Source organism: Halyomorpha halys, unplaced genomic scaffold, assembly GCF_000696795.3.
Source record: "Halyomorpha halys isolate HHAL.00 unplaced genomic scaffold, Hhal_1.1 Scaffold945.1, whole genome shotgun sequence".
In the NCBI taxonomy this organism is placed as follows: Eukaryota; Metazoa; Arthropoda; class Insecta; order Hemiptera; family Pentatomidae; genus Halyomorpha; species Halyomorpha halys.
The window spans coordinates 726212-738478 of NW_027107924.1; the positions used below are offsets into that span (position 1 = coordinate 726212).

Genomic DNA, 12267 nt, shown 5'->3' on the forward strand with positions numbered 1-12267 from the left:
CCTGCTTTACTTACACTTATTTCAAAACAGAAAGTTCTTTATAGGTCACAACCGCAATACTTTTCCTTAACCCTCGGTTATAGTGATAGCTGACACAACCACTAACAGGCTGAACTAACATTTGCAGTTGGACAATCAGGATTAGCTTCATAGTTCAGAGAATTATCAACTATCTATACATGAGCGACAAACTTTTATGATAGATATCTACAACTGCAAATCTGGTATTTATGCTGTGGTAGACTATCATAGAGGATAAGATCTAGTCAGAATTAAAGACCATTTAGTTGTACATTGGCACACTAAATTCAATTGAAAATAGGATTTGAAAAAAGTGTACAGTCGATTAAATAATAAGGGGCACTTCCAGCAATTTGATTTAACGAAAAAAAAAATGAGGTGTTAACAGTTGAATGAAGACTATTTTGCAAGACTTGGTTATTTGAACTCAAGGGATCTCAAAGTATTTCTGTTCAAAATTGAGATTAAAAAATTTTCACAATCGTAATGTTTCTCACTATATATTCACACTAAACATGTTTCTGATTGATGCAAAATAATTTCTACTGGTCCCTTTCAGCAACTGTGGTATTCAGTCATAAAATGTGGTAATGGAAATTTTTTTATAAATTAAAGTGTTTGGCATCACCAGCATTTTCAATGCTGACTTCATAAAATGGTGAATCTTATGAAAATTGGTTTTCTGAATAGAATAATCTCGATTTTATATTATGGTAAGTGACTCTATTTAAATGTAAAACAATTCAATTAACAAACATTTTAATACAGTAAACATTTTCATTTGGCAGCTACCATGTTTTAGGACTGAACGCCCCCACTCAATCTCATTAAGAGACATACCTTTTTGCCTTAAATTAGTGGTATATGATTATAAAATCAGCATAAACTTTAATAGATAAAATTGTATGAACCTCAGGGTAAAGGCCGAATAAAAAATAAATAAATAAAAATAATACAAAATCTTTATTCAATAAATTATGCTGTTTTTGTCATAAAGCTAATTAACTTTGAAACAACAAAGACATTAATGCTGTTTCCAAGTAGTTTATATTTTTGTCTTAAAGTTATTTCCTTAGGAAATTCAAAATTTTCAGGAAAGCACATTAGCCTAGAGACTTCTTTAGGCGTAAAGAATCTCAAACGGAGACCTTCAAGTAATTTTAAGTTCACTTCTGTCTCACATATATTTTTGATTTCAGAAATTTGTTCAATTGCTGATTCATCATGTGGACAGTAAACTGAACCTGTACCCTCCGTAAAACGACTGTATGCTTTTGTGAAACAACACGAACGATTTGATGTCTTTGTTACAATGTCCATTACTTTAATCCTTTTTTTCAGCACATCTAGTGGTACCAAATATTTGCTATATTCATCAGAGTCATCGCTAAACTCTAAAATATCTTTTATTATTTGTTGTTTAGTTTCATAATTTATTAAAAACTTCGCATCAGTTATCTATAAAAAAAAAAAAAAAAAAAAAAAAAAATGAAATGCAATGATTAATAAAATAATTATTTATTAGATGGATTTTAAGAGAAAAAATCAAAGTACCAATGTTTTGTCAGGTTGCTCAACAAATCCAGAGGAACAGCATTTAGCAAGGAGGTAGTATCTTTCTCTGCTATTTGGGATACCAAATTGTGATGGATTCAAAATGAACTCCAGAAATGTAAATGAATTTTTAAGTTCTTCAATTAAGAGATTCCTTGCCTCGGAAACCTCAAAACCAGTCACGTTTTCTAATAAAATCATTTTCAATGATTTGAGCTGTGGGAGGATTTTAATTAAGCTTAGTAATGAATCGCTTCTTTTATCATTAATATCTCTTTTCTTACCCACTCTAAAATCAAATTTTGGTTTAAGCATTGCAGTAATCAAAGAACAATAATTTAAATGAACACAATATAACATTTAACATCATTGTGACATCTGTGAAGTACTAAATGTAAAAAAATGCTCTTTTCATAATCAATGTTAAAGTTGCTCGAGGGACAGTATATATGCTAGCTGACTGTTGAATAAGCTCAGAAAGGTAAATTTCTGAGCAAGTCACACTTTCGACATTTGGCCATCGTGTGTATAGTCTCTCTATCCACTGTGATATTAAATATGTAAAATGCAACTTTTCACAATTATTATGACAATATATATCTCTTTTCATTAACAGTTATGTTGGATGAAAAACATAAAAAAAAGGAAATTATCGTGAATAGTACACTAACAAAAGTTCCTTTTCTGTCTAAAGAAATACAAGCAAAATTTGAAAACTACACGGAAATTGGATGACAGAAATGCCTTCCCCTGTTGGTTTCTAAGAATATTAGTTGATGACAAATACTTGTATGCATATTAATTGCTTTACCCCAACTAACACAAAGAAATCATATGATTCTCCACATCACTAAAATGAATAAATAGTAAGGGTCTGATTTAAAAATTTAAAGTAGTATTTCAAGTTTATTTTATTATCCAGAAATAATTTCTCTTTATAGTAATTTAATTATTACAGCACATTCTAAAAAATGTTGGATTAAATCAAATTACCTGGTGAAAGGTTGACATGGTGGGCTCATAAGGATAACATCAATCTCAAGTTTATCAATAAAATTTGCAGTTAAAGACTGAATATTTTTTCCTATAAGATGGCAACTGGGAAAATTATATCTATATACAGAATTAGCAACAGTGTTTATATCAGCAGCCACTATTATTTCTCCTGGAATCTTGCTTTCTGATATATAAAAAAATGTTTATTTTATTTCATCTGTAATAACACCTAATACTTATACTTTCATACAAATTAATTATGTACCTTTTAGAGCAAAATGCATGCCACCTATACCACTATATAATTCTAACACTTTTAAGCTATTCATAACATGTAGTTTAAAATTACATGTATACAAAATTATTCCCTTTATTTTGAAAACTTTTTATTTGACCAAAAAAAAGTAACAGTACAAAATAAAACTTTTTCACATTTGAGGATTGTGTTCCCCATGTTTTGGAGGAGGTTATATTGCTTCTTTATTACTTTCCATAGTTGTCATTCACGAGCTATCGGTACTTGGTAGAGGGGCTGAAGTGGATTGGCATAACCCAGTAGTTACTTTTCTAAGCTAAAAGTAAGTGAAACCAAGCATGGAGGAGTTTGCCACGCCTTCGGAGCAATGGTTTACGTTAACGTAAATAGGGATTTTCCGAAGTAATGTAATGTAATAATATCTGCAAAACTGTTCATTTAATTGAAAGGTCGTAAACAACCGCTTCTAAATATTGTTTCCTAGATATTGGTGTACTCACAACCTTACTATTCCTCTTTTCCTCTTTGAGATAATAATACATGATGGTTTCATCATCGCCTGAGTCTACCAAAGACATTTCACGCTCGATATCAACTGGAACGAACTGGAGATTCTGATTACTGGAGTCAAGTCACCACTGAGTCTGTAACTGATCAGTAACCTAAGTTTTATTTTTTTTTGGCCAAGACTCCCATTAGAATCCTATACTGCCTAATCATGGTTGGGGGTCAAGTTTTTCATTTTGTGGATCCGTCACTCAATGAAAAAAGTCAACCCCCCAGCCGGATTCGAACCGGAACCGCCAGCGATCCAAAATTGGTAATACTAGGCCTAACCAATTGATCTACGGGTGGCCCAGTAACCTGAGTTACAAACTGGCTTAATTCCTTTCCTGATGCTCCGTGTGCTGTAGGCCTAAATTTGAACTGAATAGAGGTAGTAAATGCTACAACACAATACGGTTCACCAACAATGAAGATCAATTAAGTCGTTCTCAAGAAATTCGTGCTTAGGACACTTTAATATTAATAGTAAAGATTCAAAAATACATTAATTGTTCTAAAAAGTAGTAACTGGATATAAAAATTAATAAATTAAATTTTCATCAACTAGTCAAATTTTTCAGTAAATGTCTTCTTTTAACAGTTAATGAAAAATGACATTCTTTTAAAAAAAAAAGTTTGATACTAATAAATAAACAAGTATTTCTGACACAGTAATGCAAGTTGTTAATTAAAAATAAAAATTGATTATAACACTAATATAACATTAACTTCCTTCCCCTACGCCCCTTTGTTATCATTGATTTATGAAACATTTAAATCATATTATATTTGTTTTCCAATTCAAAATGAGAGTGTGAATAAAATAAATCTGCGCTCCGAGGGCGTAGCCAGGTCATTCTCATCAGTATATAATAGTATAAGCAGTAGTGTATAATAGTTTTAGGAAGACATTAATGGAAGCACGCTTAGTGAATGGAAGGTTATATAATTTATTCAGACTGCGGGGAAAGCTACGAGAAATGGTGAGGAGATGATGTAAAGGGTTAAATACTTTTCAGGTCAATAAGGGAAGTCGTGTCAAATTAATTGACACCTAAACTATCTAAAAAATATAATGACCTATAAAATGCTGAATTATTTACATCTGTATTTTACAGAGTTAGTTTGAAGACACCCACTTTCTTTACGTCATTTAACTAAAGATCACTATGTATCTTATTCATTTTTGATCTCAATAAAAAAATTCTGGCCTTTAGTGTGTTTAAATATGAGATTAACAATTGTTTTTTTAAAATTATTTATCTAATGTAATTTACAACTGTACAAAATAATACAATAGGTAAATATGTAGTATGTTTCATATACACTTGAAAATCTTGGGAAGGAACCACCCATTGGTGGTACTTCAAACATTAATTTAAATTAGAAGGTCCCGTGGCCATCTTCTTTTCAGACGCCTCGGAGGATTATCAGGGATTGTTAAGGATGAAAGATTAAGAATTAATGGGTTAGGATGGTTAAGGAGTTTGGAATAAAAAGACGCATATCTGTTTTGGGTACAATTGTATTAATCCATATTTAATATTTTTAAATGACTCAGGGGTATCCAATACAAAAATGCAAGTTCTCACAGCAAAGGGTATGGTTTGATCCTAGGAGGTAATGTACTATTTGTAGCTATTCCATTAAAATGGAATCCTATTTTTACAGATTAATGCTAAGCAGACTTATTTATTAAGTACATACAGTGTTATATTATGCACTATCATGTCATAGTTGAATTAAACATATCTTGTTGAATTATAACATAAGAGATTTAATTAAACCATATGACAATTAAAACCACATGTTTTTATTATCATTAAAAAAAATACTGTCTATTCAAAAGAAGTTAGACCTTGAGTGAAGAGAAGCAATTTTTACCATTGCGCTAAAGCCATAACTTGATATATCACCAATAGTGATCATTATATTAGTATTTAGTATTTTTTATTTTTAATTATGTGACGAAATTTTAGATTTCATCAATCAAACTATTTAGGCTGGAGAGATATTGGAGGATCAGATGAAAAAGGGCATTATGAAAAGCTCTTCTGTCACCGTACAATGTCCCAACGCAAAACTCCCCGACCTAATAATTCGAGCCCTTTATCCTCAGAAACGCAGAAGAGAAAGCTATGCTTATTTGAGTGAAAAATAAGCCTTAGATGCTTATTCGTACAATAGAGGAAGACAGATATGGAGTTGTTTGAACTGTATAGGGAAGCGGGTAAAATGAGAGTGGTTATATCCTGAGGTGCGAAGACAACTGATCAGCGAAAAAAAACTGAGTTGTCCGTTGAATGCTGATTAAGATCAACAACTATTTTGCCATGAAGAATCCTTGTGTATGTGTTATGTAAATTTCAGAAACTGAACATCAACGTAATAATTAAATGAAAATCAATTAATAGGATATAAGACGTCTAAAAATAAAATCTGAAACATTTCGGAAGTGGCCTATGTAAATAAATTGTATAGAAAACATTATCAACCTCTTCTACGCCATCTACGATAAATCATCTTTAGTCTAAACCTCACTTGTATAACTTACATGGAAAGTTGTTTCATGCCATTTATTAGTTTACTTTATTAATATTTTCTGAAAGAAAATAATTTAAGGAAAATTCTGTTTTGGAAAAAAGTAAATGAATTCATTGATTTGTAGAATTTCTAGAAGAGTACAATTTATTTCCCTTAGTAAATCTCTTCAAATTTACAAAGAAAATTATTCAACATAAGTGGGTTTTGATCACATCTTTCAAGCAGAAGACATACAAATCACCATGTGCGTGAGCACAAAACGAACGGTCTTAATTTGCAAGGAGCCTGTCTGATATACCGAGTTTGAATGTATTAAGATGTTAGAAACCCGATTGACAACATAATTAAATTAAACACAATAAAATATCTCGTATAACAAATGTTTGAGAGATATTTAAAATTGTTCATAGGTAGTACAAACTAATGATGATCCTTTACGCATTATTTCTAAAACCGATATTGTGGCCATACATTCAACCTTTGCTGGTAAGGATCCACCGACAATTTAAATATCTCTCAAGTGTGCCCAGCGATTTGGAGTCTGTAGCCAGGATCCATCTGAAGATATAGTTACTGTAGCAGCAATAATTATACCTTAATAAGCATTGAAAATCTTGCTGATTATTAATAACCTTACAATACAAATTGTCCCATTCAGAGATAATATAAAGCATAACATATTAATGTAACATTAATATTAACATAATATTAAAGTAATGTCACCATTTAAACAAAATATTGTTGTATAACAGACTCCCCGGAAGGCAATAATCCGTGTTTATGTATAGGTTTAAACCTAACGTTAGTGTACATATAATCAATCTTGTATGTGTTCTCACCAAGTTGTTCAATCAATATTTACGGGTTTATTTGGGTGCTGGATCGGTCACTCAGTCTACGTTTGCTAAGAAGTTTGGAAGCTCTAAACTTACCGTAATCTTATTAGAAATTGCCATCAATACACCGCTTAAACTGGTGTGATTACAAGTTATATCAGTCAGAGTCTCGCAAAAAAACAACATATGTGTGAATCATATGATTAAGTTTTTCTCTTTCCTTTTCTAGAGGTCGCTTTTATATACGAAATCTTACTACCCAGTTATCCTTTCACCTAAAAAAAAGATTATGTGTCCGTATCTAAAATGTTTTATCTTTTTAATCAAATATTTTACTCAATTATTGGACAACTTCAAAAGGACAGGAAAACCAAGAGTTTTTTGGTCATGGTTCAAAAGGGACCTTTTCAGAATAGTATGGTTTAAGATTAGCTAAAAAATATGTTCGATTGGTTCTTGCATAATTTTCAATTCTGATTAGAAGATATTCGCGATCTATAAAAGCCATGGAGTTGTCAGGACAGGTAAGATGAATAATAGTAAGTAAATATTTTATACATTAAATAGTATACAAATAATAATAGATTAAACAATTTAAATGATTGTATTCTAATTTCTTAAACTTCCTCCCTTAAAAACCATGGACCAGTTATAACATGAACAAATTATTTCAAGTTTTAAGTAATTCATTCTTACTTCGTTGCAACTTTTGTGAAAAATTAAATAGAGAAGATTGATAAATGTCATCGCATTGTTATCATTTATGACTAAATTTTGATGTTTTCAAAAAATTCTTGAACCCTTCCTATTTTTATCAGTTGGACAAACTGTTCCAATCATTCCCGCCGACCTTCCGACATCGTATTGTTGTTATGTCATAGAAAAGAGTGTTAGCTATTTGTTGAATTTCTTCTCCATAAATATTAACATTGATATCGGGCATTCACTAATGCTACAGTTAAGATTACGTTGCTCCATGCTCTCCTTTATAACAATTAAATTTTGTACCAGTTTGCTTGTGGTTTTTCTTGTCACTGGGATTTGAACTGTCTGGTAGTGGTGGAAAGACTGAAGTAGTTTTGAAGTTATGTGTAAGTAACAATTTCTGTATTACAATTATTGAGTGGCTACTTAGTTTCCTTTATAGTATTATATTAATTAAGTTTTGTTTGAACAATTTCACGAAGGTTATCTTAGTATTAGAGTAAATTGAAAGTTTCAGAATATTTATATTTACTTTAGGATTATTTAGTTTTGTTTTATAGTTAGTTTCTTAAGGTTTATCCTCTAGATTTTCATGTTTTTTTTAAAATGTAATCTGAATTAGCCTATTTATTTAGATCATAGCATGCATATTAAAAAGTGTGTATATAAGATTTTTGTTTGTAGAACTATTCCAATAACTAATGTAATTATTGTAATATTGACTAATTTATTACATTCTGTGCATTGAATGTTCTAATTCTTCTGTTATTTGCCCCTTTTATCCTTAGAAGTGTTATGTACTTCTTTATCAGTACATACACTGTTAGTGTTAAAGACTTCCCTCTGGTAAACAACTCTAGTTGTACTGTAAGTTGTTTTTCATGTTAGGCAATATTCTGGATTGACAAAATAAGGGTTAGGAAGTAGTAGTTACTTTCTAGATTGTTAGAATAAATATTGTTACTGGAATTTGTTTTTTGTGTTATATTTTGGATTGTGATTACTGGAAGGACTGCTTAGGAACTATTACTTTGCCTAATAAAACTATTACTTTGAAACATATATAACGTATAATTATTGGAGAGGTTTGTCAGGGGGTGCGGTCAGCAAAGAACACACAAATAAACTAAACCATATTTGTTTATTTTATGCCGACGTTTCGACCTGAGTTTCAGGTCTTCATCAGGGCTATAGAACAAAAGAGATAACATCAACATTTAGAGAAACATAAAATTGAAAAGGAATAGTATACAAACAAATTTAGAATTATACAAAATATTGAATTGAATCATAAATGATAAAAAATTGATAACTAATAATTGAATAGTAAAAAAAATAAATTGATTTATAATCGTGGAATTAGATGGTAGTAGATTGAAAACAGTGAAAGATGAAATATAATACCACTTATCACTACTTGCATATCTCATATTATACATATCTTCTTACCTACATGATATTTATTATATTTCATCTTTCACTGTTTTCAATCTACTACCATCTAATTCCACGATTATCAATCTATTTATTTTTTTTTACTATTCAATTATCAGTTATCAATTTTTTATCATTTATGATTCAATTCAATATTTTGTATAATTCCAAATTTGTTTGTATACCATTCCTTTTCCATTTTATGTTTCTCTGAATGTTGTTATCTCTTTTGTTCTATAGTACTGATGAAAACCTGAAACTCAGGTCGAAACGTCGGCATAAATAAATAAATATGGTTTTGTTAATTAATGTTGTTCTTTGCTGACCGCACCCCCTGACAAATCTCTCCAATCATTAATCTACGGTCAACTATCTACACCTCATTAACTTATAATTGATTATTGTAATCTATACTTGCCGTTTTTAAACTTTCATGTCACGTGAATAGCTTTGTAATATCTTGTAGTTTATTTGTAATGATACATGGCCTACGAACTGATTTTGACAGTGTGATAGTAGGTGTATTAGAAGCTATGATTTTAATGCCAAATGTAACTGTTTCAAAATAGATCAGCTGCTCCAGATGAACTTATGTTAATTATTGATTATCTTTTTCCCAAGTGTAAGATGCTTACCTCCAAAATACAGGGAGAGTTTGATGGGGATATGCACTTCACCAAGGTTTTGAATGCACCTAGTTTATCAAGCAGTCTACTTTTTCTGATTACTGACTTGGAAAAATAAAGAAAAATACTTCGCTACATATTAGTATTGTTTGGTTTTGTATGAGGGCTCAATATTTTAGATTTAACTTCCAATGTAATTGAGTGGAGGAATGTACAAAAGTTACTCTAGTTATTTTATTCAACATCAAGTTTCTAGGTTTTCTAAGCCATATTTTTATTAAAGTTTTTACAATTCTATTAAAAGCTCTATAGCACCAAAGCTAAGTACCAAGAAAAGTATCATGTTCTCATTACCTCCATTAAACTTCCAATGATATTGAAGTGATCTAATGGCGTCCAGTTGTAATGTTAAGACTTATTATTCATTATTGTAAATGGCTCGAGGCTTAAAAGTCTTAGTGTTACTGAAAAATAGGTCTTGGAAATATGTTTATTCTTTTTGACTAATGCCATATTATGCTTATGAAGAAAATGCACAAATGTGTATGTACTTTTAGCACTGAACAGGTGATGGTGTCGCTAACATTGATTGTGATATCTGTGTTGATCACAAGTTGATATTTCATGATGAACGATAAGTATATGAAGTTCATTGTTCATTGAGCTATAATTTGTTACAGTTATAAACTATTACTCAATTATTACTTAATTGATTGTTATAATTTTTTATGTGTTTAATTTTTAATAAATTAGTTCATACCGTTAATATCACCTTTTGTTTCAATGATAAGTTAAATGTACTATCATCTCTCTATACTTATCCTGGATTCTTTCCTCTAATTTCTTCCTATTATTTAGAAAAGAAAAATAGAATCTATTTTTATCATATATCCGGAAAATTATGTGAATTCATACCTATTGTATTTAATATTTTACAGCTTTATTACCTTAAATAGCAGGAATGCCATTACTTTTTCTGTAATATCTAATTTATTAATCATGTTAAGTTGTTAATATCAACTTCTACAAAAAAAAAAAAAAAGAAAAAAAAAAAAAAAAAAAAGATACACACATATATGTATATAATTGTTTTTTGTCAAACTAGATATGAAAATTCAAATTGATACCCATTGAGAGCTGTGACATACCTGTAACAAAAATAAAATGAATAAATGCATTATGAAGCCAACTGATCTGAGTGCCAAAAATTAATAGATATATAAAATAAATTTAGATGATTTGAAAGGCATGAACTTAAAGTAAAGTAAGCTCCAACAAACCAAAAGGCACTTATTTCAATTGAGTAGAAGTTGTTTCTCATGTTAAATTGGTTAGATCAACATTGGCAATTGAAATATTTTAAATTGGAGGAAGATAGTCCGGGTGGCAGTAATAAAGTTTCAAAATAGTAAAAAAAAATTCATTGTTAACCAACTTTTTGCCCCACTTTGCAGGGCTTCTTTAGGGCTGATAAGAATGGTGTTCAGATGCCAACTGGCTAAGCGTTGGTTAATAATAAATAGTTTGTTGTTACTATTTTGAAACCTTTATAAATTAAATTATTAAACCGCCACCCGGACTATCATCCTCCAATCTACTTCATACGGTCAACTATCTTCCTCCAATATATAATGTCTTAAGTTTTGAAGCTCTTAGATCACTTGGTCCACTCCAGGAAGCCTCAAATAGTTTAAGTAGTAGTTATTCTGAATGTTTTTAATTAGTTAATTTATTTTTTCAGTGATGTTTTGTCAACCAGAACTTGAAGAGAAGTTTTTTTATCTTATAGATTTTACTTTTAGTTTAATCTAATCGATTAGTATGTGAAACCATTTACCAAATTTTGTATTTGTATTATGGTAAGTACAATAATATTACATTACTATGATGAACAGTTTTTATCAACATTTTATTTTATTTATTTTTTTATTTTTTTTTTTTTAGAATTTTGTTAATTTTTGATATTGTAATTGAAAATATTAATCATGGCTCCATTTGATGAAGATGAATTTGAAGAAAAATTACTATATTTAAAAGATACTCAGGATAGCATAGGCAGCCTGTCAGGATGGTGCTTAATGCACCAAGAATATCATGAAAAGATTGTATCAACATGGCTAAATGTATTAAAGAAAGGTAATTTGTAGAATTAATGATCAATACCTTTTTATATAAGATGTCTTTATTACAGTTACTCCCATTATTAGGTTTTATGTGAGTGAGATCTATTATTTTTAGTTTGATAATTGTTTCTTAAAAATTCTAACCTCATGAGTTTCAATTTACTTATTTGTTATGCTTAACTCAGTCTTTATTAGTTATTTATTAATAATGTTCATGTTGTAGTTAAAATAGAGCATCGTTTAGTGTTATTCTATTTGGCAAACGATGTTATACAGTACAGCAGAAGAAAATCGCTCCCATTTGTTGATTCTTTTGCTCCTGCTCTTCAGAAAGCTACAAAAATGGTCCGGTAAGTAATTTTGTTTTAAAATTCAAACCTATATATTTAAAAAGTTTAATGAAGTGGAATGATAAATAATTTTTTTTCTTGGATAAAAGTACCTTTGAAAGTTTATTTTATAAATAAAATGAACAATCTGAGATCATTAAACCTCAGATGTTTTTCATTATTGAGTATTAATTTTTAATAATGATTGCTGTTCAGTGGTGAACATTTTTTAATTTAAATTACTTAATAAAATTCTTCCTCGGAAAGCCATCCTATTCCTCACGTGTGTGTATATAT

At 29.8% G+C, this 12267-nt stretch overlaps 2 protein-coding genes across 2 annotated transcripts in view; one reads left to right on the forward strand and one right to left on the reverse strand.

Moving 5' to 3' along the window:
• Positions 1-965: 965 nt before the first annotated feature.
• On the reverse strand, positions 966-3334 carry Mt2 (methyltransferase 2; the record flags this gene model as incomplete). The annotated part of the gene is given in 4 exon segments (XM_014431116.3): positions 966-1479; positions 1576-1864; positions 2569-2755; positions 2837-3334. Coding segments are annotated over 4 exon segments (1023 nt in total). The 3' UTR covers positions 966-996.
• A 4192-nt stretch (positions 3335-7526) lies between these two features.
• The window catches only part of LOC106687305 (uncharacterized), a 16493-nt gene continuing 11752 nt past the window's right edge, over positions 7527-12267 (forward strand). Inside the window, exons 1-4 of the mRNA XM_014431114.3 lie at positions 7527-7844; positions 11260-11377; positions 11463-11654; positions 11865-11991. Of these exons, the coding sequence (XP_014286600.1) occupies positions 11504-11654; positions 11865-11991 (278 nt within the window). The 5' untranslated portion in view covers positions 7527-7844; positions 11260-11377; positions 11463-11503. The remainder of the gene's footprint in view (positions 7845-11259; positions 11378-11462; positions 11655-11864; positions 11992-12267) is intronic.